This window comes from Populus trichocarpa, chromosome 1, assembly GCF_000002775.5.
Source record: "Populus trichocarpa isolate Nisqually-1 chromosome 1, P.trichocarpa_v4.1, whole genome shotgun sequence".
Lineage (NCBI taxonomy): Eukaryota > Viridiplantae > Streptophyta > Magnoliopsida > Malpighiales > Salicaceae > Populus > Populus trichocarpa.
In genome coordinates, this window is record NC_037285.2 from 23,522,597 (window position 1) to 23,537,482 (window position 14,886).

The 14,886-nt window shown below is 34.0% G+C and overlaps 1 protein-coding gene across 1 annotated transcript; it reads right to left on the minus strand.

The window, feature by feature from the left end:
* Positions 1 to 1,776: 1,776 nt before the first annotated feature.
* On the minus strand, positions 1,777 to 14,356 carry LOC127905663 (thaumatin-like protein 1b). The gene is made up of 3 exons (XM_052455287.1): positions 14,226 to 14,356; positions 2,938 to 2,999; positions 1,777 to 2,584 (listed from the first exon to the last, which is right to left on the minus strand). Exons 1-3 carry the CDS (start codon positions 14,354 to 14,356, stop codon positions 1,905 to 1,907), a joined length of 873 nt encoding a protein of 290 aa, XP_052311247.1. The 3' UTR covers positions 1,777 to 1,904.
* Positions 14,357 to 14,886: the final 530 nt, after the last annotated feature.

Genomic DNA, 14,886 nt, shown 5'->3' on the forward strand with positions numbered 1-14,886 from the left:
TTTATTTTAATACAATGAATTATGAGCTTATATCTAAAATGTATTCTCGATATTAAAAGGAACAAATGCAAAAATATGTTTTGGCTCTAGAATGGCTAGACTTGACCCATAAAGCCATGGTTCTCTCTACTGGGATAAACCTTCTTTAACCAATAGACAAATCAATGATTAGAAAAAAAAACAGTGCCTTAGTAATAATCAGAAAAATAAACAATAAAGCCTATCTTAGGTATGATGTACTAAGGGTGATAATGTCCATCCTATACTCAACATGTCCCCTTGTCTAGACTCCGAAGACTAGTTAGAGTTTTCAGTGATCAAAATACAAGATAGCAACTCCAAGCATTTTTTATTTATAAAGGACAAGAAGTCCATGTTCTTTCCACACCACACCAAAGTCCTGATCTAGGAGGATGATCGCAATGATACCACATCCGTGCTACATTCAACATTGTATTTTCCATGAGTTATCCTTTCTATTTTTCTCAACATCCTTCAAAGTCAACATGTACTTCTACTAATTGATCTAAACATGAATGTGATGCAATGTAAATGAGTATACAAGATTAAACATATGGAAGATGGGACTTTTGAGCACTACAAAACATGTTTGGTGGCCAAAGGCTATTATCGACAAAAAAGGGTTCGATTTTCAAGAGACATTTAGTGTAGTGAGGAAGCCTTGCACTATTTAGACAATGCTCGATATTGGTGATACTTGAGGTTGGTCGGCTTATTAGAGGGATTTCTTGATTTAGATGTGTTTATAACCCAAGCCGGGTTGTTAAAATCGCGAGTTATGAGGAATTTTAACATGAAGACTTTTTTATTATTCTATTTTATTTATTTAATTTTAAATAATTATTTTTAATTTTAATTTTATCTAGCGCGTTAGATGTTGTTTAGGAGTTTGTTTTATTATTGAATTTATGTTAGTTAATTACTAATTTAAACTTATTAGCTTGCAACCCAAAAGAGGTTTATCAAGACTTATTGTGATGGGAACAACCAGGTTGTCACTAGGTTTATGTGTGCTTCCTACCTTTCAGTGATTCCCCTGTATTGAAAAATTTTGTTCTGTGACTTTTTATTTCTCCATGTCATTAATTTATTGATTCATACTATCCATCTCTCTCATTTTATTTAGATCGCTCATTGATTATAATATTGTTGACTCATTTTATTAGATTTTAATGTAATTTAATTTCTTGACTAGAATTATCAATATATAATTAGTTAAAAAATTATTTATGATTTTATGATTTTACGATCTGAGTTTATTTTATATTTTTCGTGTCGTGTCAAAAAATATTTTTGACAACCTTGAACCCAGGATCTTGACTTTATTGATCCACAATCCCCAAACCATATTCGCAAACTAAAACTTTTTTTATATAGTTTAAAACAAGCACCTCGTGCATGTATTGATTGCTTAGTGAATTCTTAGTTTCTCAATGGATTTTATATTCGTAAATTTTTAAGTGAACCCAGGTTATATTATCATGATAACTAAAATAAAATGAGCTAAATTTATTTATAAAATGAGCACCACACGCTTAGATTTAAATTCCATAGAAAGATTAGCACCTGATGACAAGTTAACTCGGGAAACAAAGGTAATAACAATGTTTTGAGATTGAATTCGACACTAGGTCTACTTAGTAGTTAGTACATATAAGTTGAAGGATTGCTACCTTGACCAATGAACTGAAAATATCTTTAATTTATAATGAATGGCATACACCATACAGTTTTACCATATCAACAGCATGAAAATTGATAATCGATCCTTTAGGGATATTATTCCATTTCTTTATTAATTATCATAAAAACATTTATTAAATGTGTTGTCCTCCAACTCTTTCCATAAAAAGAAAGAGTTGTGAACCACAACATACATTTGATCATGGACAAAAGGTAATCAAATAGTTGCCTCCACTAGGACAAGTAAACGTGCTCGATTTATCATCAAAAGCATAACTATAAGCTTGAGGACACTGCTGCTTGAAAGTCATCGAATATTGGGTAGGAGGACATGTTTCAGCTGTATTATGGTCTCCTGTGCAGCAGTACTGCGGCTGGTTAAATGCCAAACACGCACTCTTGCAGGCAATCACAGTCCCATCTGAACCTTTCACTGCTAAACTAGGATCACAAACAGCATTCACGTTAGCTGCACAGCTTGTAGAAGGGCAGCCAGTAGAACCTCCTTGCGGGGTTACCGAAATTGGGAGGTTAAAGCCATCAACAAGGCTTATATCGTAATAATCTTTCCCACCATCACCGCTAAGAGTAAATTCTGCCAAGGATGCTGGTGGGATCGCACCGGCTCCATTGCATTCTATGACACCAGAGGCACAGTCAGCAGTAGCACAAACAAACTTTCCCGAGGCATCTGTAGAGCATTGCGTTCTGGCCCACAAGCGGCCAGACCAATTGACAGGGACACTCAGCGAAGATGAAGCACCCGTTGCCAATGTGAAGCCAGTTGAAGATAAAGACGGACCGCCAGCAGCCGTTAGAGTTCCTGGCCAGACTGTGTATGGACAGTTGTTTTTGAAGTCGAAAGTCACAGATTGAGCTCCTGCATGCGTGCAAGATTTATTTTTGTTGATATCAATAATTAAATCTTGGTCGATTCAAAGATAACATAATTCAATATTTAAAATCTTGTATTAATTCAGTTATTTTTCTTTTAAAAATATAACATAACCCAGGTTTTTTTTTAATATATTTTTTTCTTTCTTGTTTTTTATCTGGAAACTCTCCCTCCTGGATAAGTTTATTGGATTCACGAAATCCATTGAATAATGAAAACTAGTTAATATTGCATATGCAAACAGAAAATATATATGTAGAATAATCAAAGTGAATAATATGCATAATAGAGTTTTCCATGCAAGAATCTAATATATGTAATATTGTAAAAGTACTTGCCATAGAAGAAGATGACGAGGGTGCCGAGATGCGTCGAATTGCCGAGATGCGTCGAATTAACACTTTTTCAGTATCTTTTAAGAGATTTGAGGTAAGCAAGAAACACTATATTTTAAAAAGATTGTGTTTGCCACTTAATAAATAGTGTTAAATTTGCACTATCTCTCCACTTAGTAAACAGCCAAACAGAGGAACACGTGAAAATCAAGAAGAGAAAAAAAAGAAGAAGAAGAAAAAGAAAAGTTTGTAACAACCATCTTCCACACGCACCGTCTCATCCAAGAAAAAGAATGTCAAATTATAAAATTATAATTTATTTATATTTATAAAAAAATAAATTATAAAATTGGGTCTATCACCTGAAGTGCGCAGACCGTCCATGCAATGACCTGCACTCATCAACTATTTTTAATATGATTTATATTTATTAAATTATAAAATAACGAAAAAAACCCAATGAAATATACAAATGCCCTTAGTTTGAACCACAAGTGACTAACTAGATATCTCAATTGATGAGAAAGCAGACTAGTAAACAGCCAACAGTGGCAGTTCTCCTCAGGCATTACACCGTGATGAGTGCGAGACTCTTCAAAATTATCACACCGTGATGAGTGCGAGACTCTTCAAAATTGATGAGAAAGCATAGTAGTCCCTGCTTCTGGAATGAATGTAACTCTGGAATTATTCCAAATCGACAAGTTTCATAATGTTGTGTTGATTGTGATACATTATTTCAAAAACTGAAGGGGGATAAAATTATCAAAGAATTTTAATTTTATAAATTATTTAAAATGAAAAATACAATAATCAAAAGAACAGGAACCAAATATGAATAAATAATAAATTGAAGGTGTGCTTTGAAATTTTAAAGGGCCACATACGAAAATCAAGGACAGAGGAAATAAGAAGAAAAAAAAGTTGTCGGCAACAAACCGAAAACTATCTGCCACACGTGCGGCCTCATCCACGGCAGCAATTGGTCAATGAACATCCCTACACGCGCCACCTGATGTGTGTGGAACTGTCCACGAACTAACATGTACTCATCAACTATTTTTTTTAAATATTATTTATATTTATTAAATTATCAAAGAATTTCAATTTTATAAAATATTTAAAATAAAAAAAAAACAATAATCAAAAGAATAGAAGAAATAAAAAATTGAAAGTGTGCTTTGAAGTTTTAAAGGGCCATACACGAAAATCATAATTCTCGATTAAGTAATCAAAACATTGATGCTTAAAATCATAATTCTCGATTAAGTAATCAAAACATTGATGCTTAAAATCATAATTCTCGATTAAGTAATCAAAAAATTCTGAAAATTTACGTGGAGCCTTATGCTTTAACTTGGGTTAAAATTTCTGAATTTTCAAATTTCAGAATTTTTGGAGAAATTCAGAAATTTGATGAAAAATCACAATTTGACCAGTTTTATGTTATTGGGCGTAATTTTCAATCCGACTATCAAATTGAGCTGAAATTTTACGAGAAATCTTAAAATATATTGAATAAAATCTGGTTAAAATTTTAGGATGAACGGAGCTTGGTAGTGCTAATAAAAAAAAAACCGTTAAATAAAAGCAAAACGACTCATTAAAGGTTATAAAATGATTATTTACCATTAAAAAAAAAACAAATTATCTCTTCCTTCTTTTTATATGTTGCCGATTGGGCAGAAGCAGAATAGAAAAAGAAAGAAAAGAAAAGGCGAGAGAGAAAGAGAGAAAAGTAAGGGAAAACATAAAAACAAATCCAAGAAAAAAAAATAAGTGAGAATAACCTTGTAAACTTATAAAGTCCAACTTATAAAACACTAATCCAAGGAAGAATCTAGTGAAGGAAGGAGGAATTGAGAAAGGAAAAAAATTTAATTACTTTATTTTCCAGTTGACATGGGATTGTTATTTTATCCTGGTTGAGGGGTTGTTACAATATAGATTCAGATTCGATTATAAATGAATTATATTCCACTAAACATCGAAGGATGTACTTTTAAATTTATTTTTTAATATTTTGGATAATATATTTAAATTAAAATTTTACTGTTAACTTCAAATATTCATTTACATGAGTTAATAATTGATCTTAAAAAAAAATTATATATTTATTTAATAGCTCAGGACAGGAAAACTTCTTTGCTCCTCCCTTGCTAATAATCATCTTCCACACAATGACATTTGACAATGAATATCAAATTATAAAATTATAATTTATTTATATTTATAAAAAAATAAATTATAAAATTGGGTTTATCACTTGAAGTGCACGTAGACCGTCCATGCAATGACATGCACTCATCAACTATTTTTAATATTATTTATATTTATTAAATTATAAAATTAAAAATAAACCACCCTGATAACAAAAAAAAAAAACCAATGAAATATACAAATGCCCTTAGTTTGAACCACAAGTGACTAACTAGATATCTCAATTAACGAGAAAGCAGACTAGTAAACAGGCAATTAGAGAAACGTCCTGCTTCTCACGTCAAATGAAACCAACACCCAATTGAATATTGAATGTAACAGTACCGGTCCCTTGTTTGAACCACAAGTGACTAACTAGATATCTCAAATTCAATTGATGAGAAAGCAGACTAGTAAACAGCCAACAGTGGCAGTTCTCCTCAGGCATTACACCGTGATGAGTGCGAGACTCTTCAAAATTATCACACCGTGATGAGTGCGAGACTCTTCAAAATTGATGAGAAAGCAGAGTAGTCCCTGCTTCTGGAATGAATGTAACTCTGGAATAATTCCAAATCCACAAGTTTCATAATGTTGTGTTGATTGTAAATTATTTAAAATAAAAAAAAAACAATAACCAAAAGAATAGCAACCAAATTCGAATGAATAACAAATTAAAAACCTACTTTGAAATTTTGAAGTGCCACGTACGGAAATCAAGAAAAGAGGAAATAAGACAAAAAAAAAAGTTGTCGGTAACAAACTGAAAACTATCTGCCACACGTGCCGCCTCATCCATGACAGCAATTGGTCAATGAACATCCCTGCACGCACCACCTGATGTGTGTGGAATTGCCCACGAACTAACCTGAACTCATCAACTATTTTTTTTAATATTATTTATATTTATTAAATTATAAAATTGGAAATAAACCACCCTGATAAAAAAAAAAAAAAAAAAACCCAATGAAAATATACAAATGTCCTTGGTTTGAACCACAAGTGACTAACTAGATATCTCAATTAATGAGAAAGCAGACTAGTAAACAGCCAATTAGAGGAACGCCCTGCTTCTCACGTCTAATGAAAGCAATTGAATGCAGGAATAGGGCCATACTCACAAGAAAATTGATTTACACCCGACATAATATTTTGTAAGTGTAAAAGCTATATTTCTGTGTCTATAAATATCAGGTAGATTTTTTTATGGAAATATCTTGTAAATAAATATCAAAATATTTAATATCGCAATTCAGAGCATATATCTAATTGTGTTTAATAATTTTTGTATTTGAATAAATTTGTATTTAACCAAAAGATTATCCATGCCGATAAAACGATGTCTACCAAATATATATTTTTTTATTTTGTATTTTAAAATATTATGAAATGAGCATCACTTTCCTATATTTATTTAATTAATTAAATTAAATTAAATGAAAAAAATGTCTATAAAAAAGAGAAATTAAAAAAAACAACAAATAAAAATACTCGAGATATCCCGAGTCATTTTCAAAATAAGCGAAAAATCTTATAGAAAGAAAAAAAAAATCAATGGAGCCCAATATCTAATTAAATAAATATTAAAGGATGAAACTAAAATAAACATGAGCTTAAAAAAAGGAAAAAAACCAAGCAAACTCGGGTGAACCTCCTAAACCTGAGTTAATCTCTAAAACTCCCAACTTATAAAATCCTAGACTTGAACTTGATTAAGAAGCACAATTCTCAACTAATTTAATATTGAATAATGAAAACAGGAAAAAAAATCAATTTAAAAAAAAATTGCCAAAGTGAAAAAAAAATAGCAATCAAAAGAATGAGGGATCAAATCTGATAGGAAAAAAGAACTTTATGGAGGATGATATTGTAAAAAAATATCAAATTAAAAAATTATCTCAAATAAAAAAAATAGCAATAAAAAAAATAGGAACAAAATTTGAAAGATAAAAAAATTGAAGGGGGATGAAATTGTCAAAGAATTCTAATTTAATAAATTATTCCAAACAAAACAAATAATGATCAAAAGAAAAGGCACCAAATCTTAAGGAATAACAAATTGAAGGCATGCTTTGAAATTTTGAAGGGGCACAAGCGAGAATCAATGAGAGAAAAAAGAAAAAGAGAAAGAAAAGGTTGTCGGCACCAAACTGAACAACCAGTTCACTTGGTATTACCAAATGGTCGACCGGACCAACTTAAATTCCAGATTTTGACAATTTAAACCTGCTGAATCTTGAACTGATACTAATCCTATATACATGTAGAGTGAAGTGTTTGAGTTCATTTTAATTGTGCTATTAAGCTAAAATATAAATATTTACATAAACACTTAAATGAACAATTAATTCTTAGTCTTCACTTGTTTTGCATCTTGGATATGCTCATTGATTTTTTCATGACATCCTTCATGCTTGTTGATGTCAAAACTCATTTTTGGGTTATTCCCCACCATTTTTTACCTTATTCCTTTTCAAAATAAAAATAAAATAATAAAATAATAATAGCAAGGATACTAGCGACGTAGAAAATGTTGGCTGAGGAAGGATTTTAAATATAGAAAAATTAAAGTTTTGGAGTCAATTAAGGGCTGCATTAATGAAATTTTCAGCCAAGGATCATTTTGAAAAAATGCAATTAGGGACTTGATTGAAGAAATACAAAACCAAGGACCAAATTGGAAAAGGAACGTGAATATAAGGGTTGAAATTGACCGAATCAGGGACCAGATTGAAGAAATTGGAAGTTTGTTGATCAATTGAATGCCAAAATGCACAAATTCAAAACCAAGGATCAAAGTGAAAAAGGCAACCAACTTCAAGGCTGACATTTGAATTTGAAAAAGATGCAATTGAATTAATTCTTAAAATCAAAATCTAAATCGATGACTTAATTGAACAAATAAAAAATTGAGGACTGATTTGGAGAAAAGGACTTCTTAGGCGTGTTTTGTACAAAACGATGCCATTTCATGTATTCTTATTCCAAAAAGAAAAAAAAAAGACAAAGCTCAAAATGGTGTCATTTTGGATGTCACTGTACATCTTCTACTTCCCCTAGACGTGCTGTAGGCAGGGGAAAAAGGTTTTTTTCCCCTCCTTTACAGCACCTTTCTCCCTCCCTCCCTCCCTCTCTCTCTCTCTCTCTCTCTCTCTCTCTCCCTCCCACTTGCCTAAAAACCCTAACACAACCCACACCCTCTCATGGCCTACCACCATGATGAAAGGGGCAGAGGTAACAAGGCTTACAGGCGACTCTGGGGCGGCTACACAGTGGACGCCCTAGCGCTACACTACCCCTTCGCCATGACTAGACAGGGGAAGGGCAGCTCCCCCCCCCGCCCTTTATAAATACCATCCTTACCAGGAGGTTGGGGGGCGAAAGAAAGAAAGAAAGAAAGAAAAAGGAAAAAGGAACGAAACAAAAAAGAAAAGGAAAGAAAGAAAAACAATGGAAAACAAAGGAAAGAAAGGGAAGAAAAAGAAAAACAAAGAAAAAAAAGGAAAGAAAAGAAAGGAACACTCTTTGGCCTCTACTCGGAGAAGAAAAGGAACCTCTTCTCCTCATCTCTCTTGCTAGTTAGTAGCAGCAGCCACCATTCCTCCTAGTCGCCACCACAACAATGCCACCGTCAACATCAGCAACCATGCTACCCTCACTCCAAGTAATCTTCTTCCCCTCTATGTAACATCTTCTTACCTGCTTTCCTTCTTCATTTCATTTGCATGCAGAATATGAGCAATTCACATTCTGTATAGTAACTAATTACTGTGCTAAGCACAGTAACCATTTAATGGTTTTTTGGGCTGGGTCTAGCCTTATATAAAAAAAAAACAATATGTTGGGTCGACATCGGCCCAAATCTTTTGGGCTGACCTCGACCCAATTTCTTTTGGTTTGTATTTTTACACTATAAATATACAAAATTCGTTATTAAAATACTTGTTTTTTCTCCAAAATGTTGCAAAACAAATATATAGAAAAACAACAAAAAACATTTCTTGTTCTCATGCATATGACCAAGTCTAAAAAATATAAGAAATTTCATATTGTATTTTCATACAAAATAAAATTCAAAAAAATATGTGTTAGCATGCATTCTGGGCTTTAATAACCAGTTTATTAAAGCAATCAGAACTACGCCTATATTTCAAAAATACTAAAAAAATATTTTGTTTTCTTTTAGTATCTAGGATTATAAACTTATACATAAGACGTATTATGGATATTAAATAAAAAGGTAGTTCTTTTTTTTATATATATATTGACATTAGAACGGTTAGGTTTTTACCTGATAATATAAGGATCTCCTTACTAAGAAAGACTTTTCCTAAACCTTAGACTGACCAACAATTAGAAAACACAACAATATGTTAGTTATATTAGATAATTAAACAATACAGATTACCTTAGGTAAGACGCATTAAAGGTGCTAATACCTCATGTGAAACTTCAGAAATTTATAATTTAGATATGTAGATGACTTGGTGGAAACTCTGTAAAACCCCAACAAAAGACTTCACCATGATGAATTGAATAATGAGAAATAAAATATAAATGGTGGTAAATTGTAAACCCCCGATCAAATTTCATGATATTAATAAAATTATTGATAATTCAGAACCAAAAATGGGATGATCTAGTTAAAATAAAATAAAATGGAATAGTATTGAATTATTAGAAAAGAAATTTTAGAGAGAGATTTTTTTTGCATGGTATTTTAAAAGCGAGCAGCGAAAAGGCATTTGGTTGAACGAAAAGATACCTAAACTTGATATAAGGGTGTTTCAGTAAATATAGATATATTTGCTATATAAATTGCAAAATTATGCAGAAATTAAGTAGGAGTGCCGAATGAAAGGAAAAGAGAGAGAGAGAGAGATAGTACCTTGAGAGCAGAAATTCAAACGGCCATATCTCTGAATTGCACTGTTACATTGGTTTGGTTTTGGGATATATTATACTTCTCACTACCCTCTAACATCTAACCATTCGGATCTGAATGTTCTAGTTCGATGTGAGAGATATAGCCCTTACAACATTTCAAGGAAAATCTGCTTGCAGGTCAGTCATGGTCTCTAGCAGTTTCCACCCTTGTCCACCGTTGGATCCTGCTCAAGTTTGGATATGTGGGTCATATTGATGAGCTCTTCATTATGAACGGTGGATATCAGGATTATAGACTCCGATAAGAAGTTATTCATCGAAGAACAATATGTTGTCAATTTTCAGGTCTGTTTTGGTTTTGTCTTGATCTAGAAAGATCTAACCGTTACAATGCTATGATGTTTTGGTACGTGTTTCATGTTATAATGGTGGAAAGTGTGGTGGCTTAATTTGTGTTTAACCATCAAAAGCATGCTATTTATGATTTAAATTGAAGAAAATCCTTAGTGTCTTTCCTTAGGCATGTTCGGCTATATTATTGATAGTAGGAAAAGGGAGATATTGGTTGTCCAATCTATGAATTGGGACTTAACAGTTTTATCACCCACCTTTCAGCTGTGGTTAGGGAGCCAAAATGATAAAATTCCAGATTGGGTTCTTCACAAAGGTTGTAGGTATAGATGTTATCTTTTAAACAAAACTGACCTCGTATAATTTGGAGTTATAAAACTCCAGATATGGACTAAAAATGAAAGAAGGGTCGAATTGTCTTGTACTTGACAGATTTGGTTGAGTATTATAACAGATAATTTCGGGGGTGTTAAGGGCAGAATTGGTCTTCCGATCCTTTAGTAGAGTTGTAGAACCGTGTCTTACCTTTCCAACAAGCCAAACCACACTTAAAACTGAATTCTATAACTTTACTTACGAATTAATGAGGTAGCTGAAGGAAATAATCAGAAAATGAAATCAAAACATGGTGATGAATTAATTTGAATGAGATGGCAATAGTATGAGAACACACATTGTGATAAAATTAGAAGAGGGTACTAATTGTATCTCTTGATTCTCAAACAGAAGAGATGCCTGGAGTAGGGTCGTCAGGAGTTGATGGGACTCGATCGGTTGGGGAAATAGGTAGGTGCATCACACCTTGTCTTTTCATTTTGTATAAACTCATTGATAAATTTCAAAATTTACTGTTTTATTGCTTTGATAAATATTGGAATGAATATGAGCACCTTGTATATATTGATGTGTATCAACTAGTTATTATATAATTGGAATGGATACGAGTACCTTACGTACATTGATATGTATCAAACTTGTGATGATATTATTAGAATGAATAAGAGTACCTTGCGTACAACGGTATAGATCAATTAGTTAAGATAATGTTTGAATGAATATGTATACCTTGCGTAGATTGGTATGGATCAAGATAGCTAGGATAATGTTTGAACGAACATGAATACCTTGTGTACATTGTTATGTATCAAATTAATTATGTTATTATTAGAATGAATATGATTACCTTGCATACATTGATAGGTATTGAATTAGCCATGATAACTTTGGAATAGATGTTATTATCTTACATACTTCAGTATGGAATATGTATACACAATGACTAGGAGATTGGAGGAGAAATGATAGATAATTGGTCATTCTAGTGTCGGTGGCTAATGATACGTTATGATGATACTTAGCACCATGATGAGGGTGGTTAAGGGCATAAATTGATGCTTGGCACTGTGATGAGGGTGACCAAGGTTATGTGAATGATGCTTAATGACCGTAGTGTTTGTTACAATGTATATGATGTTAATAAGAAGAATAAAAGGGAATCGGTACAAATAGAAGGTTGAGAAGACATTGATTAGCTATCTAGGTTTGGATAGCTAATGGTATCGATGAGGTTCCATTGGTACCGACATTTCAGATGACATTAATTAGCTATCCAGGTTTGGATAGCTAATTGTATTGATGAGGTTCCATTGGTACCGACATTTCAGATGACATTGATTAGCTATCCGGGTTTGGATAGCTAATGGTATCGATGGGGTTCCATTGGTGCCAGCATTCCTTAAATTGATTAGTCAATCCCAAGTAATTGGGTGACTAATGATGTTAGTAAAGATTTCTAACATCGGCATGGTTACTCCTGGTTAAGGGAAAAAAATAAGTTGATTAATTATTCTAGGTCGTGAATAGTTAATTATATCAATCGGTCCTATTGGTATTGGCAACCATTTCTGGTGTGATTAGCTACTCCAGGTAAGGAGGCTAATGATGGCAAGGGTTCTTGACATTGACAACTTTGATGGTAAACCATATGTGAATAAGAATTGATTAACTATTTTAGGGTAGAAATAATTAATGATATCAATTGGTTGTATTGATATCGACACTTAAATGGAATTGATTTGTCTAACCCGATATTGGGAGACTAATGATACTAATGAGATTCAATAGTATCGGCAATTACCTTCCGAAAAATGAAAGAGAAAATATTGATTAGTTATTCCAAAAGAATGAGATAAACTAATGATACCAAGAGAGGACTATCTTGGTATCAAGTGAGAATTGATTCATAAGGAGATGGTGTTCGAAACTATTGAGTTGTATTGAGATTTCCAAGATGAAATTATTTTTGGCAAATGGGATAGGATATTAGATGGATATTGGTAATAGATGGATATTGGTAATAGATGGAAAATGTATGTTGTAAAAGTGGTCTATGCCTAATTTTATGTATCAAAAGAAATTCTATATAAATCATTACATGTCATTGTTATTGTTTGTTACTACTGTTGTAACCCATTTTTGGGTCCCCACAAAAAATAAAAATAAAAAGCCAAAGGAGATTAGAAAAATAATAAGAGGTGGGAGCGCTCAGAAAGAATCAGAAAAAAATTGATTGAGGAGGTTCAGAAATGCAAGGAGTGAAATTTTACAGTATATATTTGACTGAGAAGAGCCCTGTTGGAAGAGAAAATTTAATTTGAAGAGAAAAGGGCCAAAATTGGATGTTTATGGACTCAATTGGATTTTATTGAAGGTTTATTTGAATTTATAGAGGTTTTGATTGCAAGGAAAATTGAGTTTTAAGTCAATTTAGGCTTTAATTGGAAGAAATTAAAGTTCTGAGGTCAAATTATAATTTTTGAGAGTTGATTTGGTTAAATCAAGGGCTTAATTGCATAAATATTAAAGTTTAAGGGCCAATTAGGGACTTAATTGAAGAAATCCAAAACCAAGGACCACATTGGAAAAGGCGCGCAAGTATAGGGGCTGCAATTAACAAAATTCGGGGGCCAAATTGAAGAAATTGAAAGTTTAATGGTCAAGTAGGGATGAGATTGAACGAAACTGAAAGTCGGAGGACTAAATTGAGAATTGGCAAAGAAATCCCTATTTTTATCAAAAACGGCGCCGTTTTGCAATTAAAAAAAAAAAAGAACCAGTTACTGTTCACTTTCTTCCTCGAAAAGCTGCCCGAGTGGCTGCTTTCCAGGCGCATTTTCCGGCTCGTCTGGCTTTCAAATCCGACAAAACATGCACCAACATGTCCACCTGAAACCCCTTTATCCCGGAGGATGGTCCGGTCGGTTTGAAAAATTTAGAAACAGCTCCGTTGAGTGGCTCTAAGTGGCCACCTCGGGCAGTTCACAGCCTTGAGCTGCCAAATTTGGCAGCTCGAGGTGCACACTTTGAACCAACGGTTTGGATTCCTCGAGTCGAATCAAGGGCTGAAAATTTTCCCCAATATAGACAATATGGCCCTCTTACACCGCCTATAAATAGAATCTCTGTTGAAGACCTGGGGGAGGAGAAAATCGGGTCCAAAGTCAGCCAAAAAACCAGCATTTTCGCCCAATTTCTGCAGATTTCTTCCTTTACTTCCAACGCCGTGCCTTCCCTCTTTTGCCTTGCCAAAGACAAACCAGAAAACTCATCATCTTCCTCTCCTCTCTCCCAGCCGGCTTGACTTTCTTTTTCCCTCCCGCAGCCAGCAACAGGGGACAGCCCCCTCTAGCCAAACCGGGGCAGCCCTCTCCCTTTCCTCTCATTCTCTGCCAGCAGCCCCAACACTGTCCCCTCTCCCTCTCATCAACACAAAGCCAGCGGCAGAACTTCAGCAGCCCCAGAAACGCCTCCCGCGGCCTCCTCAGCAGCGACAGCCTCCACAGGAGCTCCTCCGCCTTCCAGCTTCTTCACCGGCCAACAACTCTCCTTCTTCCTCCGCCGCAGCACCGCCAGCGAAGCAGCCAGCAGCACCACCGTCAGAACCACCGGGAGACCTCGTCGGCTGCCTCTCCACCGCCACCAGCATCACAGGGATTGTTCGCCATCGTCTGCAACATCGTTGCTGCCACCAGGTTTGTCTCTTTCTCGTCGCTGTGCATGCATCATTTCCTTGCATTTCACTGTTCAAGTGAAATATAATTCACTTGAACAGTGAAATGCTATTTCACTGTTCATACAATATAATTCACTTGTTACTTACTGTGCATATGCACAGTAACCCGGTTACTATGCTGGTGTACAGTAACCAGTCTATACTTGTTTTGGGCTGGACCCCAGCCCAGCCCATGCTGCTGGGCTGAGTCCAGCCCCTGTAGAAAGTAGGCCCATTTTATTTTGGGGCTGATTTCGGCCCATTTTCCTTTTGGGCCGGGTCTGGCCCATTCAAAAAGTTTTCTTCAAAGATGTATTTAAAAAATCTATGATTTTCTGCAAGTTTGTATTTTTGTACTATAAAGATACAAATTCGGTATGAAAATACCCGATTTTCGTCAAGACATCAGAAAAATAAAAATAAAAAAAATGTTTTGTTTTCATGCATACGGCCACTACCCTAAC

Bases quoted from the DNA above. Each gene is read 5' to 3' on its own strand.
- LOC127905663 (XM_052455287.1), bottom strand. From the start codon at position 14,356: ATGCTGGTGGCGGTGGAGAGGCAGCCGACGAGGTCTCCCGGTGGTTCT. The intron at 3,000-14,225 runs GCGGAGGAGCTC...ATACTGAAAAAG, and splicing joins GCCGGTGAAGAAGCTGGAAG to TGTTAATTCGACGCATCTCG. The intron at 2,585-2,937 runs GCAAGTACTTTT...GCACGCATGCAG, and splicing joins CCTCGTCATCTTCTTCTATG to GAGCTCAATCTGTGACTTTC.